Source organism: Alternaria metachromatica, assembly GCF_023757995.1.
Source record: "Alternaria metachromatica strain BMP 0045 chromosome Unknown scaffold_3, whole genome shotgun sequence".
In the NCBI taxonomy this organism is placed as follows: domain Eukaryota; kingdom Fungi; phylum Ascomycota; class Dothideomycetes; order Pleosporales; family Pleosporaceae; genus Alternaria; species Alternaria metachromatica.
The window spans coordinates 399,266-416,967 of NW_026055494.1; the positions used below are offsets into that span (position 1 = coordinate 399,266).

Consider the following 17,702-nt stretch of genomic DNA (forward strand, 5'->3'; position numbering starts at 1 on the left):
GCTTTCTGCCTGTGCGCGCGCTTCTTTTTGCGCTTGTGTTTCGCGTTGCGGGTGCCACGGAGGGTTCGGCTGTGGTGCGGCTGGAGGTGGAGCGTAAGGTTGGCTGCCTGAGTACGAAGCAGTTCGTTGTTGACGGCTTCGATCGTATTCGCTCCTCGTGGACGCATCTTTGAGTACTTCCCATGCTGCGTTGATCTGTACCCGACGTTAGTACGGATCGCTCGTCCAAGCACGGTGGCTTCTCCACACAAGCTGAGTCGTTGCGGTCGCGTGTTGAGACCCGTTGTTCTTGTCTGGGTGATGCAATAGTGCGAGACGGCGGTACGCCGCTTTGATCTCGCCGTACAGCGCAGAAGGTCGCACTCCCAAGGTGACGTAGTAGTCTTGCGTAGGAAGTGCGGGAGCCATCTTCGCGCGGACGACCTAGGCAGGTGCTGCTAGGGACGTTGCGTGACCTATTTTTGCTGCATTCGAACGGAGGAACGTTCGAATGTACAAGCGCTATTAGCAAGATGCAGGAGTTTGTGTTGTCACAATTTCAACAGTTTGAGAGGACAGCAGTTGCAGCAACAGAACTGTCAGTTCCAATTTTGGACGCGCTGTGGGTTCGCGACGCGTTTGCAGACCGCCAAGGAAAGTGGGAGCAAGAGTGAAAGTGAGAGTGAGAAGTAGTCACCGTCAGTCAGTGAGCTAATCAAGGCCAATCAATATTCACGCTTCCCCATGCTCTATCTATGCAAGATGTATTACATTTTCCTTTTCGATCCCCCATGCATGCAATCGCTATCCAAACGTCCCAGATAACAAGTACGCTTAATCATACACAATCATAATCCAACACCGATATCGACAGAATGTACTACTCAATTGACCTTTGTGACCTTGATCCCACGGTCGAGAAGGGCATTCTTAAGACCCTTAGCGACCTGCTTCCTTGTCCTGGCGGTCTGTCGCAAGCTATCAATATTGTCGTCAACCAGGTCGCTCAAACGCGCGATCTCCTTGCCTGATGTCGGACTGCCTTCGGGTGTGTAGAACAAGCCATAGCCCTTGCTGGGCGTAGGCGTGCTCTCAACTTCGGGAGTTAGAGCACGACGGCTTAGATCGGTCAGGGTCATCTTGTTGCGGTTGGTAGGCGGGGTGGCGTAAGGCGTATCGGCAATGCTGCGGCGGAGATCCGTACCGCGTGACCGTCGGGGTGTACCAGCGTTGCGTGATGAAGATGAGGAAGGACGACTGGAGTCTGCGAGGCCGACCTTGCGCAATTGGGCCTCTAGGACTAGAATGTCGTTGTTCTTCTGCTCGGCCAGATTGGCCAACCTGAGGACTGTCTTCTTGACAGCCTCCATGGAAGGCACTGACTTTGTGCTGCCGTTCTGTGCGTTGTGGGACACCAGACGCGAGCGTAGGACTGCGACTGCATCTTCAGCCTTGCGTAGCGACGTTAAAAGCTGAGCATAGTCGTTGCGCAGAGCCTTCTGTCCATCGGCAAGCTCCTTTGGCAATGGTGCCTTTCGGAGAGCTTCTGCCTTTTCGGGGTCCTTGCGATTGATGATTTGGCGGCGTATGTCATTAAGACGAGTCATGAGCTTGGCCTTGTCGTGAAGAAGACGAGCGAGCTGTGTGAGCTTGAGGAGCACATCCTGTACCCGCCCTGCATCCAGCTCTTGTTCAAGCTGATCTTCAAGAGATCGCAAGGCTTGAATCTCGCACAAAGTGAAGTTCTCGAACCATGAGCCGTGAGGTCCCTGGTCTTGGACATCATCCAGCATACGTCGATCAATTTGGTGACCAGCCTGAGGCTGTAGGTGGTATTGTGTAAACGACTTGATAGATCGAGCGTTCCAGCCAAGTGCATCCACCATACCGTTGATGTCTTTGTAAATCAACTCGATCTGAGCGGCGTGACCTGTCTTGCTAGGTGATTTACCACCAGTGTAGTTCTGGTATGCGACAAACTCCTCCAGGTTCCGGCTCGGCTCGATCGGCTGCGCAAGCTGCGCGCGTATCCGCTCGTCCTCCTCATCTTCAAGATCAGAGACCTGTGGCTGTGGCGTGGGCGGCTTAGACCCCTGCATGGATGAGCTCAATGAAGCACCAGGTGCGACCAAAGGTTCTCGTCGGAGACGAGAAGCTGAGCTTGAACGAGCTGGGCTAGGCGAGCGAAGGTCCTGGGCGCGGTTCGTCGGAGGCGGGAAGTTCGGTTTCGCAGACATCGATGACGGATCGGGTTTACCAGAGAAGGGGCCTTTGTTTGGTTGCTGTCCGAACAGCGATGAGCCTGAGAACGATGGTTGGTTGGCGGCAGGTTTCGAGGCCTGAGCGAACAAAGAAGGCTGGGCTGGTGAAGCGCTGCTTCCGGACTGTGATGTGGCGCCGGACTTCATTGTGGGAGGAGTCGGCGCAGGGGGGAAGAACTGCCGTGACTGGTTCACACTGTCCTGGAAGCTCCAGGTACCCGCCTTCGCAGCTTGCGGCTTTGACGTCTTGTTTGGCGGGTATGTGTCGTCGACTTCTTCAACCTCCTCATCGTCCTCCTCATCAGAGAAGCCTTCCTCATCATCATCCTCTTCACTCTCGTCATCATGATCGTGATCATGTTCTTCCTCGTCTTCGTTGTCAATGGGAGATACATCTCCAGACGAACTAGGTGCTTCCACCTCAACGCCAGGACTACCAGCGAGCGGAGGCAAATCGTCGCTAGTCGAATTCGGCAACTTTGTGTTGATGAAGTCTGGAGGTAGAGGTGCGTCCTCAGTTTTCGCCGGCTTAGCCTTGGTGAAGTCTGGAGGCAAAGGTGCGTCGTCCACCGGAGTAGCGGGCTCTTGCACAGGTGGTGCAGCCTTGGGGGTTGCACTCTCCTTTGCAGGAGTGTCACTGGGGAATAACGACTTCTGCTTTGGCGGGGATGCTGGTGTCGTGGAGACCCAATTTGGGGGGTTTTCGCTCGCTGGGGTTGCGGGCGGCTTCATCCCTGTCTTTCCTAGCATGTTGGAGAAGTCACTGCCGAAGAAGGAACCGTTGGCAGGAGCCGCAGGCTTCGCTGGATCGTCCTTAGCTGTACCGTCACTTGCAAAAGTAGTGCCGAGCTTGAAGCCACCCGCAAGGCCGAACAAGCCTTGGGACGGCTGAGCTTGTGGTGTAGGTGTAGCTTCGTCCCTCTTTCGGTCGTTTGCCTCGCTCGCATCGGAGTCCTTCGACTCGAACGAGGCCGTATTGAACGATGACTTGTCTGGCTGTCCAAAGATCGAGCTGCTTTGCTGAGCGGGCGTGTTCGCCCAGGAGGGTAGCGAAGATCCAGTCCCAGAGCCAACGGTGACAGTAGAACCAAAGCTTGGCTCTGTCTTCAGACCTCCAAAGCCAGATTTCTGCTGCCCTTGCCCGAGTGCTCCGAACCCGGAGCCAGCTTGTGCAGAGTTGTTGCTTCCAAAGCTCGAAAAGGAGTTTGACCCTCCAGCAGTTTTGAATTGGGCGAATCCCGACGAACCACCAGCAGCGGCCGAGAATGGGTTGGATTTTGACTCTGAAGTTTGAGATGCCGCTCCCCATGGAGATGCTTTGCCGCCCATTCCACCTACTGCGCCGAATCCGGAGCCGGCACCTACTGCAGAAGGAGCGCCAAAGGCAGGTTTGGCGGGAGTGCCGATTGCAGAGGGAGCACCAAAAGCTGGCTGAGGAGGCTTACCGATTGAAGATGGAGCACCAAATGAAGGCTGTGCAGGTTTACCGAAGGTTGGGGCAGGCAAATTGGTAGCAGCAGTACCGAATCCGGGCGTTCCAAAGCCGGGCGGTTGAGGCTTCATCAGAGCGGGAGTTGGTGTACCGAATCCATTTCCAGCGTTGCCAAAGTGGGGGATGCCAGCTGTTCCTGGGGTGCCGGGTGTTCCCATGGACTTGCTGAAAGGGGTAGATGTAGCGACCGGGAGTTTGGACGCAGGCGTAGATGCCCTCGGAGTAGAAGAAGACGCATGCTGTGTGGCTTCGCTCTTGAAGATGAGACCGGGGTAGCGTTCTCCAGCCTCGATAGACTTGTTCCACATCACCCACCAGGCCGCAAGAAGACCTTCGTGGGTTAGAGCCATGTATGCTGGAAGCGGCCACGGCGCCTCATTGATCTCTTCCAGAGCAGGAATGGGGCGCAGTATCTTCTCCTTGCTCGAAAGATCAAGCGCCTCACCAATGAAGACACTATCCATTTCCTCGTCTCCGTAAGCGGTTCGCGGCACCTGAGCCTTCTTCGTGTCGTCCACGTTGACCATCATGAGCTCGTTACAAGTTTCTTGATCCGGGGAGATCTTGTTGCTTGTGGAGGCAAGTATCGCGATGGAGTCTGCGTGGGAGGAAGTGATAATAAGCATGTCGTCGAGGTCGGGCTTCCAGTTTTGTAGGCGTGTGGACGAGATACGTGCAGGTAGTTGGCGGCGTGGAGCTTCGAATGCCTCGGGAAGAGGATCCCAGACGAAGGAATGGTACGTGAAAGATCCCCAGCCCTTGGCTGATTTGATGACGCTGTACTTCTTTTGCTCCGGGTTGTCCTGGTCTTGGTCCTTCAGAGAGTAGACAGCAAGGAACTCTTCAGTTTTCAGCCATGACACGCCGGTCACCTCGTAGTTTTCATCCACGTCTGGAGGTCGCGGAACGATACCTCTGAGGTCTCCAGCGGTCATGTGTATAGCGCAGGTGCCGTCAATAGAGCCAGAGACTACCGCCTTTCCACGCGCGCTCCAAGCGGCGCAGTTGACGTGTGCCTCTCGAATCGTCTTCTTGACACCCTTTTCCACATCGCATATCTCGAGCTTGCCGTTATCGAGGACTATGGCGAAGTATTGTTCGAATTCGGGGGAGGGGTTTGGGAGGAGAGCGCGAACGGGTGCGTCGGTCGCCAGTTTCGTGTCCGCGTCTTTCTTGCCTTGGCTAACGACACTCGCAACATTGTACGCAGCGACGCCGCCGTCGGCCTCATCAGATGTAACCAAGAAATCTCCATCGGCAGAGAAAGCGACATGGCGGAGGTTGGGAGTGGAGATGGTGATATCGGGCGTGAAGTCTGCTACGACGTCAATGTCGCGCTCTTCCAGACGCGGGTCATCGGCGTTTGCGATGTCATCGGCTATGGTCTTGTTCTGGAAGGCGCTGCGCACGGAGTCTGTGGACGCGATGACGAGGATGTTGGGGCCGGCAGCAGCGAGAAGGGCGGGTTTGGAGGCGACGGAGAGGAGGTTTGCGCACGCAGGCGGCAGATTATCGGCGGGCCATGGCCGGGGCAGGATCTTGACCTTCTTGGGGCCCTGTTTGCCCTGGTTGAGGACCTTGAAGCCGAGATGCTGTGTCGTCGTTAGTACCGTCGCATGGCGGTCTGGTGCGAGCTGTAGCTACCTCAGTTTCGACTTCGGGCACCTCAGGCCCAGCCTCGACAGCCGGCGCGGGAATCTTAGACATTCTGCAGGACTTGCAGGCCGAACAGGTTCTGGCGCGTAGGAGGCTCGGCTTGGTGTCGCGCGTCGGAGTTCTCAGCTTATTCATATATGCATCGGAGGACGAGCGCGGGAGCGCGTGCTAGCCTTGGTGTGTTTTGGGAAAGAGCAAACAGGCCGTTCTAGGCTAGGCGGGAGCAGGTGAAGGTGATTGAAACGGCGGAGATGCAAGGAGATGGTGCCTGGCGCTCTGGATAGTCGAGCGACAAGCATGCGACCATTAGCTCGACGCTCTGAAGCGACGCGCTTTGTTGTTCTGAGAAAGTTCCCGAGCTAGTGGAGCTCATCGCTGCGCCAAGGCTCCATCCAAGCTCCAGGCACGACAGCTACGCAACCTCGCCCTCGCCGCCGACCGCCTAGACAACCCGAAGAGACGCGCGACATCACCACCTTTACCACTATACACGCCGTCTCCGCAGCAAGCACCCCACGCCTCCACCGACACCGCACACCAACACCATGGGCGGCTTCGACTTCTCCAACCACAACCGCAATGCGGCTCTCCACGCCCAGGGCATCCCGCTGCCCAAGGCGACAAGCACAGGAACAACCATTGTGGGCTGTCTCTTCAACGGCGGTGTAGTCATCGCAGCAGACACACGAGCCACAAGTGGTCCCATTGTAGCAGACAAGGTAGGCTCGTCCCCGCCATAGACACAACCACCACCATGGACACTGGTCTGACATGCACCGCAGAACTGCGAGAAACTCCACTACATCTCCCCTCACATTTGGTGCGCGGGTGCCGGTACCGCTGCCGACACCGAGTTCACCACCGCCATCATCTCCTCGAACCTCGAACTGCACGCCCTCTCCACCGGCCGCAAGCCCCGCGTCGTTACCTGCATGACCATGTTGAAGCAGCACCTGTTCCGCCACCAGGGTCACATTGGCGCCTACCTCGTCATTGCGGGTGTTGACCCCACCGGCGCACATCTCTTCACCGTCCACGCCCACGGTTCCACCGACAAGCTGCCGTACGTCACCATGGGCTCCGGTTCATTGGCCGCCATGTCCGTTTTCGAGACACAGTGGAAGTCCGACCTGTCGCGGGAGGATGCCGTCACACTATGCGCAAACGCCATCGAGGCAGGTATTTGGAACGATCTGGGTTCCGGTAGCAACGTGGACGTGGCGGTCATCACAGAGGACAAGACCACTCTGATGAGGAACTACAAGACACCAAACACCAGGCAGCCCAAGCAGAGGAACTACAGGTTCCAGCGGGGAACTACTGCGGTGCTGAACGAGAAGATCATCACAAAGGAAGAGATCAGCAAGTACGTGACCGTACACGAGCTCAAGGATGGCGATGTAGCCGGTACAGCAGAGACGATGGATATAGACTCATAGGTTTTGCTCTAGCTCCGGGGCGATGCAAGATGGCGTTACGAACATGAACGTGTATTATACACCGAAACGGGGTTCCAGACGAACCAGCCGGATAGCTACAAGGCAATATGATGACGATCAATGAACCACCTCACCAGATATTCAAAGCAAGCATTCGATGTGAACGGCATTTAGTCATGGAATCTTTTGTGCATTACACTACCTAACAGAACAATAGAAGTCTAGTGACCCTCAGTAAAACATGGACTCCGCATCGCATCCATCACGCCGTGCCTAACGACATCTCTTCTCGACAATACCAGCACCATGCTCCTCGTACTCCTTCCTTGAGATCCACAGCTGGTGGAAACTGCCCAGACTAGCCAGTATACTGCCGCCAATCCAGGCTGCGTATTTCCTCTCCACCACGCTACCGGGTGCGATGAGCTTGTTCCTAGTGCTGGGGTAGATGGCGTTGATTTCGTAGTTGAGGCGCTCGTTGAACTTGTAGAGCAGCGTCGAGCCACCTGTTACGACGATGTTGGAGAGGAGGAGAGGACGTTGGTCGGCGTCGACTTGTTGGACTGCTGCTTGTACGAGTCGGGGGATTGTCTGTTCAGGCTTCGGCGCAGGCATGGTTTCGCTGGCGAGCGCGGCGTTGTGGTCGAAGAGGCCCTCTGCGGCGCGGAACCTCTCGATGCCGAAGACTTGGTTCCAGCCGTCGGGCATTTCGAAGGGTCGGCCTGGCATGCTCTTTGCCAGCTCTTCGTTGGTGCTGAAGCGGCCGGGGCCGGGCCAGACTTCTACGACGGATTCCTTGAAGGACGTGAGAATGCGCTCCTCTTCGTTCAGACGGAAGGAGTCGGTCGGTGGTGTCTCGAATGTCTTGTAGGTTGCTTGGGCGGGTGCGCCAGCGTCGACTGGTGTCTTGCTCTTGACCATGTAGTGCGGTGTCAATGGCACTTCAGGCTGGGCTTGCTTGAACGACGTCCGTATCTGGTCGGAGACAAAGTTACCTGCTAAAGGCGATTTCTGGACACCCTTTCGCAGCACCATGCCGTCGAGCACAGGCGTGACAGATGTATGCGACGCGCCGACGTCAATGATGATGCCTGACGCCTTTCCTGATGCAAAGGCAGCCAATACACCAGTTTTCTGCAAGAAGAAAGCTGGCGTGCCCCAGTCCTCCATGGCGATCTCAATGTACTTTTCCCGCGCCTTTGCGCTGTTCCAGCCTGGTTCCGTGACCAACAGCGGGCTGTCCTCCAGAGGCTTCTCGTTGTTTTCTAACGCGTCCATATCCACGTCCATGGCCTCCCCATTCTCGTTCTCGCCATTGCCATCGTTCAGCCCGTTCTTGGTAGGGTCGGTTGGTTTTGCGCCCGTGAGTCGGCTCGTGATCGCATACTCCCACAGCTTGGTCGCCGTATCCCAGTCCTCTACAATGCCGTCTGAGCCCCAATAGTTCTTAATATCGAGACCGCCGACCGGCGCATGTATCGCATTCTCGCCAAAGAGGTGTTCGCCTGAGGATGTTTGGCCGTAGAAGGAAGGGCAGACGGACTTGGGCACGTCCTCGCCAGCGAATCCAGCGCGAACGGTCGAGTAGCCGGGGTCGAGAACGATCGCAGAGACCTCATCTATGGTTCTCAATTAGCATGCGCTGCGTGTAAAGCTCCGTCGAGCTTCGCGTACCTCCGGCGTACTCTCCCGCAGCTGGTGCGGTCGATGCGTTGGGAATGTTCATCGCGCGCGACTACCGCAATGCGCCAAGCTTAACAAAAGTTCGTTGATATATGTATGGCCTGATTGACGCGTGATAATGGGTATTCGAGGTGCTTTGGGCGCTGTCCTTGCAGGATGGGCGTTGGTGTTGGAGCGAAGTTGTTGCCGGACGCGAACTCCAAAAGCTGAGGTTGCGGACCTGGCCTCCATCACCGCACTTGTCCCCCGCGCCTCCCCTCCGCATACTTCAGGGGCACATACACAGGGTCCCTTGAACACTGGAAGATGAGGAGATAGTTTAGGCAATACAATGGCGCTCAAATTCATTCGCCAGCTCTACTCGCTGGATACCCTCGATACACGCTTCGTTGTACCGGCCACCGCACCCCCGAAAGAGGCGCTCGAAGAGGCCAAACTTGATCCCGCTGGACCAGCACCAGTCAAAGATGGACGAAACGGAGACAAGAGTCTAGAGAATAGAAGTCATGCACCACTATGGTCAACGCCGGAGTTCTACTTCTACTACGTGTCCATTGCAGCCAGCGTGTTTTTTATGTTCAAGTTGGTACTAGATGTTTCTCAAGGTTCGTCCAAATGGGCCCGCAGACGATGAGGGAAGCTGATCGTTATGCAGAATCTCATCCAAACTATCCGAAGTTCGAACATCTTCTGTCAGATGGCTGGATACCTGGTCGCAAAGTAGTACGTTGCAACATCGACTGTCACATGCCATTGTCTAACTCCTCAGGACAATACCGATGCTCAGTACAGCGGGTTCCGCCAGAACATTCCCTACCTCTTCATCGTTGTTCTGCTTCATCCTATTCTGCGTAAGGCCTACGATTCGTTCTGGAGGGCGGGTACGTATACTCAAGTTCGGCCCTCTGCCGGCAATGGCCTTACTATGGGCTTAACCCCAGGTGCTGCAGCGGATGCCCGTATGAACCAGCGCATCTCATTCGACCTTCTATTTGCCGCTATATTCCTTGCCGCTCTTCATGGCTTCTCTGCATTCAAGATTGTCGCTATTCTCTATGCCAACTACTGCATCGGCACGAAGCTTCCCCGACAATATGTACCGGCTGCTACATGGATCTTCAACGTCGGGACTCTATTTGCAAACGAGTTCTCAGACGGCTACTCGTATGCGAACATACTCGGCACTTTCCTTCCATCCACATTGTCGGAGAAAGGTCAACCAGCATCCAACTTCGGTCACACTCTAGATAGCTATGGTGGTCTGATACCTCGATGGGAGGTTCTTTTCAACTTCACCATACTTCGGTTGATCAGCTTCAATCTCGATTACTATTGGAGTCTCAACTCTCGGACGGGTAGTTCCATTGAAGTACTTTACCCACCCACCCTTAGTTCGATATAGCTAATAACATCAAGAAGAAACAACTCGACGCCTCCAACCTCTCAGAGCGGGACCGTGTCACGATACCCGCCAAGCCTACTGACTACACTTTCCGCAATTACTTCGCGTATGCCATGTACTCGCCACTCTACCTCGCTGGGCCCATCATCACGTTCAACGATTACATCGCTCAATGTCGGTATCGATCCCACAGCATCACCACCAAGCGAACAACACTCTACCTCGTCCGCTTCATTGTCGTCTTGTTGACCATGGAGATTATGATCCACTACATGTACATGGTTGCCATCTTCCACGAGAGACCCGACTGGTCGCAGTACACGCCAGCCCAGCTCAGCATGCTAGGTTTCTTCAACCTAAAGCACATCTGGCTAAAGCTGCTCATCCCGTGGCGTTTCTTTCGTCTCTGGTCACTTTTGGACGGCATCGATCCACCCGAGAACATGGTGAGGTGTATGTCTGACAATTACTCCGTCATGCACTTCTGGCGCGGTTGGCATCGTAGCTTCAACAAATGGAGTTTGAGATACCTCTACATTCCGCTGGGTGGCAACAGAGGAGATGGTCTCTGGGGCAAGGCAAGATCGGTTGGAAACTACCTCGCCGTGTTTACCTTTATCGCGATCTGGCACGATATCCAGCTTCGGTTGCTGATGTGGGGTTGGCTGGTCACGCTCTTCGTTCTCCCCGAGATTATTGCTTCGTACATCTTCCCGGCGAGGAAATGGAAGGACAGCCCGGATGCGTATCGTTGGTTATGCGGAGTCGGCGCCGTTTTCGAAATCCTCATGCTCATGACAGCTAATCTTGTTGGTTTCGCCTTGGGTGTCGATGGTCTTAAGGACTTGGTCCGTGGTATTGTAGGGACATGGTCTGGTTGGATGTTCCTTGCTACGGCTTGTGGCGCGCTGTTCACCGGTGTACAGTTCATGTTTGAATGGAGGGAGAATGAGAAGAGGAGGGGAATTAAGATGAAGTGTTAGACTTGGAGAGTCTACTTGATTGGTCGTGTGGGTAGATGCTGTTCGCATCACCTTTGTATTACTACTCTTAGTCCGCGGGTTTCATTGAACAAGCCTCACGATCGTCCTCTTTCGTCGACTCTTACTGCTTACATGACGACACAGCACCTTCTCTTATCTTCATCTCCGAACTTCTTCGCATCATTCCACTCCTTGTCAGAAGCATCCCACTCCTTCTCAGGAGCATCCAACTGCTTCGCAGCATCTTCCAATTGCTTATCGATCTTCTTGTTATGTCTTTCGACCTCCCTTTTCTGGCTCTCGCACTCTAGCCTCTCGCGCTCTTTCTCACAGCACGTAACATCGCTTCCGTTCGAAAGAGTCGCACTACAGGCCGGAACTGTTCTCTTGATATCCCCAGTTTTCATCGTTGCCTTCGACCTTGTTCCATCGGGATGTTTGACACGAATCGTAGTGCGACCGTTCTTGTACCTGGTGACGAAGGTATCGCCGTCTTTGAGGCCAGCCCTATCTACATAATGTCAGCATTCGCAAGTTCGTCACGCCGTAGCACCTGTGCCTGGAAGACTTACAGCTAAGATATCCAACGAGCGACATAAGTCGGTGGCTCAGTGCGTCTACCGCTGCTCTCTTACTTGCACGTCGCAAACCTCCAACGACGGTATCGCCGTGGAACACAGCGCCATCATTGACTGCAATAACGGCTTGGTCAGCCTCACGGTATTTAGCGATGAGGAGGGCCCTATATCCCTTTTCGCATGTGCATGTTGGAAGGATGATAATCTGGTACTGATGCTCATGGCCGTAGAGGAAAGAAGCGTTCTCTGTTGGTAGAGCTCTGTTAGCCAACTGCACAGCGATGTGGGCACGAGTAACTTACCGTTTATGCTCTGCGCTGCGTCCATAACTGCGGTGAGTGAGGACGTGGATGTGTGCTTCACGCAAAATACGATGCATGGTTTATTGTGCGATGTCGCGTTAAGCGTACCGAACTCAAACAAGTTCACGTGTCATGATAGGAGGGGTCATGATGTTGATATTATGTCTATAGAGACTGGGAGTACCAGATTTCTGGGTGGGTTCATGATACCTACACCTGATGTCTACCGCGAATTGCAAGACTGCTGCAGCATCCCGGCCAAATTGAGATGCTCGAGATGCGCAAAAAGATGAAGACAGGAAATAGGTATCCAAAAGATAGTTGTGACGTTGTCGGAGTAGAGTGAATGCTCGTGTGGGTCGGGCAAAAAGGCAAAAAGAAAAGTGCAAAAACAGAGTTTCGAACCCACGAAGGGTGAGGTGTTTCCAAAGATTGAGTAAGTGCAGTGTTGTGCGGGACTCGCGGTCACTTCTGGTAAAAGGCAAGAAATGAGTTCGTACAAATCCTCGCACTGCACATTGATACCTTGAAAATATTAGCTATATATACTGAGCAAAGGTTGCTGATGATGCTGGTGGAGCCAGCGCAGGTGCTAGACGAAGCGAGGGCCAGTGCGGGAGGCGAAACCCACGGTCGGCAACAGAGAGGGAAGCGCTGGCCGTGCGCTGCTGCCTGTGCGGAATGTGTTCGACTCGTGCTTTCTTTCGCGCCCGTGTCGCAATGCATCGTCCGGCTTCTGTACGTCTCGCTTCTGTAGGAGGTCAACCCCAAAGGAGGTCAGAAGGTAAGAAGGCAAGTGCGGTAGGTGAGTGAGCGAGAGCCCCGCGCTTGAGGTCAAAGGGGTTCGCCGGGCTTGTGGCACACGTGCCCCGCATCAGGGCGACGGCCTGCAGGCTGCGGGCCTCCTTTTTGTCTTCAGCCAAACTCACTTCATCACAATACTATTACTTGTAAAGTCCTACAACATTTGCGACACTTCTTTGAAGCTGCATGCGTGGCTTACGATGCGCGCATTTTGCAATCTTCGCTCAGTTCGTGAGAGATGTCGAAGGCCGTTGTCTCCAGCTGGTTTCAAGTGAGTAGCATCCTCTAGGCTAAAGACCTGTTGACCCTTCGTTTCTTCTTGGAGTCGCATCTCTCTTTTGAAAGTCACGGCCTACTTAGCACGTCGGGCGCGCCTTGTGGACGCTTGATCTGAACTGCCATGTGTTCGTCTCACTCTGTGTTTCTACTCACACACGAACATTATGCGTACCCAGGTATGTTTCCCCTCTCAGTGTTATCGTTCGAGTCATCATGCATTTCGCCGTGTCCCTTTCTTTCGCTTCGGTTTCCTTTCTTCGCTTTCAAACTGCTCTCATTCCAAATTTGCGCTCCTTGACATTTTACGAGACTTTGCGGCGCTCGTTCGATTGATCAGAACGAGGGACTGGTGGTGGGTGTCGACGTACTTGCCTCGCAAAATATGGACAGCATTTAACACGCACTATATGTTGACAGATGCCGCTGTCAAATACATCACACTTGTTGCATGAAGACTAAAGCTATCGTAGTTGCATCCGTATACCGGCCTGTAAACGACCAGCCAACGTGGTTACTTGAATTGGCCTGTCTTCCAATAACCAGCTGTGCCTATAACGAGAGCTTTCTAATCCACTCATACAGTCATGATCTTGTCCAAGTCTACCTTTCACTTGGCTTCTCCGCGTTTACACTCCCCAGTACTCTTGGTGTTGAGAACCCATGTTCCTAGCCAACGAACTCCTAATTGTGTTGACTGCTCCCACCTACATTGTTTCCTTCTCCACTTCGTTCTAGTCGTCCAAATGTTTGTGGCCCAGCGCCTGGGGCAGGTTGAGGTTTCAGTTCGTGCTCCTTATCATAACCTGGGGTTGGCGTTTCATCCCTCATCGTGTCTCTTAAGGCAGTCGCGACCACGATATCTGGACCCTGCAGGACGATCCATGAATACCTTCGCCGTTCGTCGCGATTGCCCAAACGGCGTCGCCTAAGGCCCAGAAGGTGCTAGCGCAGGCAAAGGTACCACAACAGCGCAACAATACCTAGTCGTCAACACCGAATGCGCTTCCTCTTCAACGCCGATTACAGTCTCTACAGTTTCTGTTGGTTCCCAGCTTCCCTAGATTGACCCAGTCGGTCTTTCCTTCTTTTCAGCTGCAGGCAGTCATTCACTCATTCCTCGCACCTATACATCCGCTGCGCTGCACGGCTTCACCCAAACAACCCACAACATTCCCACACCCAGCACCTTTACGTTGTATACCCAGCTTAAACATCCCATAACACTCGCTTCATCATCACCATGAAGTCCATCGTTTTCGCGAGCGCTCTTGCCGCCGCCGGCTTTCTAGTAAGCTCTGCGAGCGGACGTCCACTCAGTGAGTTACCGGAATTCTCTTCACTTGCAGCATACTGTGACGATAGTCTCGCCTGCTGCGCTGAGGCTGCAGTCACATCGCTGCCTGTATATGACACATCGTCCACTAACAAGGTACAGATCATAAGCGCAAGGTTGTCACTGAGGTAGTCTTCGTCACCGAAGTCATGGCTGAAGTTGCTGTCTTCGTCAATGACGCAGGCGCACCCTATTCAACTGCGACTTCGACAATCCTCACTTCACCTGTCACTGTGCCCTCGATCACAGCTGAGACGACGTCGTCAACTGTCGAGCCTCCGCAGACTTCATCAGCCGTGCCAGAGCCAGCTCCCTTACCAACGTCTTCCACATCTGCTTCTCTGCTAGCAGAGCCTACTGCTGTCGACGTTCAGGGTGCGACCACGACACCGTCACCGTCACCGTCACCGTCACCTGCGCCGCCAGCTCCTACTCAAGAGCCTGAGCCCCCGCAACTAGCGTCCCCGCCCGAGGACATCCCTGTCGACAAGGCTGCTGCTGGAACTCTACCTCTGGGTATAACTTGGGATGCGTATAGCAGCTCCGCCAACTGCAAGACCCCGGATGAAGTTGCTAGCGAATTCAGTAGCATGAAGGACTACAAAGTCATCCGCATCTATGGCATGGACTGCAATCAGATCCCACTTGCAATTCAGAACGCCCAGAAGAACGGCCAAAAGCTCATGGGCGGCGCGTATCTAGATCCCAGTGGCGGTGGTGAAGATCTCAGCCAGGTCATCAAAGCCTACAAGAGCGCCATTGACCAGTATGCCGGCGGCAATTGGGATGTTATCCAACTCTTCGCTGTCGAGAACGAGCGCGTCAACGAACGGAGAATGACATCTTCACAAGTTGTCGACGCAATCGGTCAAGCCCGCACCCAGCTACGAAGCGTCGGTTACAACGGACCTGTGGGCGCAGTCGAGACCGCTCCTGCTACGCTTGACAACCCTGCCATCTGCGGCGCTTCAGATGTGGTCATGGTCAATATCCACGCCTTCTTCGACCGGAACACCCAAGCTCAGGATGCTGGTACATTTGTCAAGAGTCAAGTCGAGCGTGTAAAAGCCGCATGCAGTAACAAGCGCCTTATTGTCACTGAGTCCGGCTGGCCTCGCCAGGGTAATGCAAATGGTGCGGCCGTCCCCTCGCCTGAGAACCAACGAATCGCCCTCGATTCCCTCCGCGCGAGTTTCAATGGCGATCTGTTCTTCTTCAGTGCCTATGACTCGGAATGGAAAGCTGACTCTGCGTCAACCTTCAACGCGGAGCGCTACTGGGGTGTACTCGACTAGCTATCCTGAAGGAAGCTACCACATCGTTGGAATGATATCGCAGACTGCGTCTTGCGACATGCATCTTTCTTATTGCATCTCTCAACAAGCAGCTGTATACATCCATCACTTCTGCCATTTTTCTTGCTGACGCACCCGTGGCCTAGTGCTGCGTAAGTGTGCGTGGAAGATCATTTCTGGTGTTACCATGCTATGGGTATGATTACGAGATACGAGCATCATGTAACATAGATATCCAATTCTCAAATGAATGAATGTTTTTCAATACGATGACTTGACCCTAATCGCTTGTGTGACTTTTGCCATCTCCTCTTCCTCATCTTAACATGTTCAGTATCCCAAGTCCGCAGCCGTCTCCTCCAGCGCTTTGACAAGCCCATCCAGCGTCCCCTTGATCAACCCTCCATTCACGACAACCCTGAAGAACTTGCCCTTCTCACCCGGCGCAAAGTCAATCATGAAGCCCCTGCTAATAAGCCTATTAGCAATATCTGTCGTCGCCTTACTATTCGCGTCCGCATCCTCCTTCAACTGCCCTCCCTTTGCATAATAAAAGCACACCTGCAGACACGGCAGGGGCTCCGGGCTAATCGTCTTGAAATTGCCATTCTCCTTCAGTTTGCTCAAAAGGTACTCCCCGTTCTCGTATCCATGAGCGACCAAATCGCTAAAGTGCTGCGGGCCGTAGTATTGCAGCGCAAGGAACATCTTCAAGCTATCGGCGCGCCGACCACATTGAGGTGTCAGATCAGCGAGGTCGTAGATATCCGCTGCGTCGGTACCGGGCGCGTTGTGGAAGAGGTAGCCCGCTGGCAGTGTGAGTGCGCGGTAGAACGTGTTCATGTCGCGAGCAAGGAGGAAGGAACATGTCATCGGTACGCCGAGCATCTTGTGCGGGTTGATAGCGATACTGTCCGCGAGTTCAGCGCCCTTGAGCCTCGATTCCCGGTACTTCTCGTTGAAGACCACGCTTCCGCCCCATGAGCCGTCGATGTGGAACCAGAGATTCTGTTCCTTGCAGATTTTGCTGAGAGCAGGGAATGGGTCGAAAGAACCTTGGACGGTTGTTCCGGCTGTTGCGTTGAGGAAGAAGGGTGTTTCGCCGCGGTCTTTGCTTTCTTTTACGCAGCGTTCGAATTCAGACGGGATCATGCAGCCGCGGTCGTCGACGGGGACGGCAATGACGTTCTTGGAGCCGAGGCCGAAGAGGTTGGCGGCTTTTTCGACGGAGTAGTGGCCGTGGGCTGAGGTGAAGATGGTGAATTTGTGGGAGCCGTTGCCGTCGGTTTTGGTCTCCGGGTAGAGCGTGTTTCGCGCGATTACTATGGCGGAGCTGTTGGAGGCGCTGCCGCCGGGTTGGGAGATGCCTCCTGACGTGGAGGTGGGCAGGCCGAAGAGGGTTGCGAGATACTTTGTCGTTCGCTTTTCGACCAGGGTTAGGACGGGTGAGACCTGGTAGACGTGTGACTGCGGTGGGTTAATGATGCCTCAAGTACAGAATTTGAAGCAAGACATACGTTGGTGTTCAGTACGGCCAATACCAGTTCGCTGACCACTCCCACAGCATTTGTACTCGCATACAACTTGTCTAGAAATCCTTGATCCCATGTGTTGACAGAGTACTTCAAGATACTCTCCACGAGCTTGACCAGGCCATCTTTACCGGTCTTACCATCATTGATCTCCAACTCTTCCTTCAGAATGGACTCTAGCTTCTTGGGCGGGTGGTGCTCTACTAACGCGGTTCTCGGCCCGCCACCTTCAATTTTCAGTCCATGGCCTGTGTGTTTTGTTGCCGCGTCTTCGTCAGCTGAGCGGATGAAGGGTATTATCAGCTCTTGAATAGAGTCGAGAAGCTGATTCTGCTGTTAGCGGATGTCTCTACTGCATATGTAGACCCCTGTCTGGATCTGGTGAATGAGAGGCGCGATCGGAGTTCAGGGACATGTCGGAACAATCGGAATGCCCTTCCGAGTCACTTACGTCTTTGACTTCCTCAGCACGATGGAGGGTTTCTCCCTGTTGTGGGGATGACATTGCGAGAAGCGTGTGCACGGATTGTATTATGGTAATATGGGAAGAGTTATGGACTTTTTGTGTGCTCGTACTTCAAGGAGTGATGAGTGTAGAAGAAGTCACAAACACAAACAAAGGTGGCCAAGTAGTCGGCGTTAGCGCCGAACAATTAGCAATGACGAACATGGAGTCATCGATTC

General features: G+C 54.1%; 7 protein-coding genes across 7 annotated transcripts; 3 read left to right on the plus strand and 4 right to left on the minus strand.

Moving 5' to 3' along the window:
* Nucleotides 1-863: 863 nt before the first annotated feature.
* Nucleotides 864-5,439, minus strand: J4E83_001783 (uncharacterized protein; the record flags this gene model as incomplete). Its single annotated transcript, XM_049328736.1, has 2 exons — nucleotides 864-5,324; nucleotides 5,377-5,439. 2 exons carry the CDS (start codon nucleotides 5,437-5,439, stop codon nucleotides 864-866), a joined length of 4,524 nt encoding a protein of 1,507 aa, XP_049191708.1.
* Nucleotides 5,440-5,933: 494 nt separating this feature from the next.
* PUP1 (proteasome core particle subunit beta 2) lies at nucleotides 5,934-6,827 on the plus strand (the record flags this gene model as incomplete). Its single annotated transcript, XM_049328737.1, has 2 exons — nucleotides 5,934-6,107; nucleotides 6,171-6,827. The coding sequence occupies 2 exons, from the start codon at nucleotides 5,934-5,936 to the stop codon at nucleotides 6,825-6,827; spliced, it is 831 nt and encodes a 276-aa protein (XP_049191709.1).
* Nucleotides 6,828-7,100: 273 nt separating this feature from the next.
* On the minus strand, nucleotides 7,101-8,553 carry J4E83_001785 (uncharacterized protein; the record flags this gene model as incomplete). The annotated part of the gene is made up of 2 exons (XM_049328738.1): nucleotides 7,101-8,446; nucleotides 8,502-8,553. 2 exons carry the CDS (start codon nucleotides 8,551-8,553, stop codon nucleotides 7,101-7,103), a joined length of 1,398 nt encoding a protein of 465 aa, XP_049191710.1.
* A 288-nt stretch (nucleotides 8,554-8,841) lies between these two features.
* On the plus strand, nucleotides 8,842-10,895 carry J4E83_001786 (uncharacterized protein; the record flags this gene model as incomplete). Its single annotated transcript, XM_049328739.1, has 4 exons — nucleotides 8,842-9,115; nucleotides 9,166-9,233; nucleotides 9,280-9,865; nucleotides 9,913-10,895. 4 exons carry the CDS (start codon nucleotides 8,842-8,844, stop codon nucleotides 10,893-10,895), a joined length of 1,911 nt encoding a protein of 636 aa, XP_049191711.1.
* A 128-nt stretch (nucleotides 10,896-11,023) lies between these two features.
* J4E83_001787 (uncharacterized protein) lies at nucleotides 11,024-11,852 on the minus strand (the record flags this gene model as incomplete). Its single annotated transcript, XM_049328740.1, has 4 exons — nucleotides 11,024-11,406; nucleotides 11,468-11,719; nucleotides 11,776-11,802; nucleotides 11,846-11,852. 4 exons carry the CDS (start codon nucleotides 11,850-11,852, stop codon nucleotides 11,024-11,026), a joined length of 669 nt encoding a protein of 222 aa, XP_049191712.1.
* Nucleotides 11,853-14,098: 2,246 nt separating this feature from the next.
* J4E83_001788 (uncharacterized protein) lies at nucleotides 14,099-15,486 on the plus strand (the record flags this gene model as incomplete). Its single annotated transcript, XM_049328741.1, has 2 exons — nucleotides 14,099-14,174; nucleotides 14,294-15,486. 2 exons carry the CDS (start codon nucleotides 14,099-14,101, stop codon nucleotides 15,484-15,486), a joined length of 1,269 nt encoding a protein of 422 aa, XP_049191713.1.
* A 330-nt stretch (nucleotides 15,487-15,816) lies between these two features.
* Nucleotides 15,817-17,523, minus strand: J4E83_001789 (uncharacterized protein; the record flags this gene model as incomplete). The annotated part of the gene is made up of 3 exons (XM_049328742.1): nucleotides 15,817-16,953; nucleotides 17,004-17,342; nucleotides 17,470-17,523. The coding sequence occupies 3 exons, from the start codon at nucleotides 17,521-17,523 to the stop codon at nucleotides 15,817-15,819; spliced, it is 1,530 nt and encodes a 509-aa protein (XP_049191714.1).
* Between the last annotated feature and the right edge of the window lie 179 nt (nucleotides 17,524-17,702).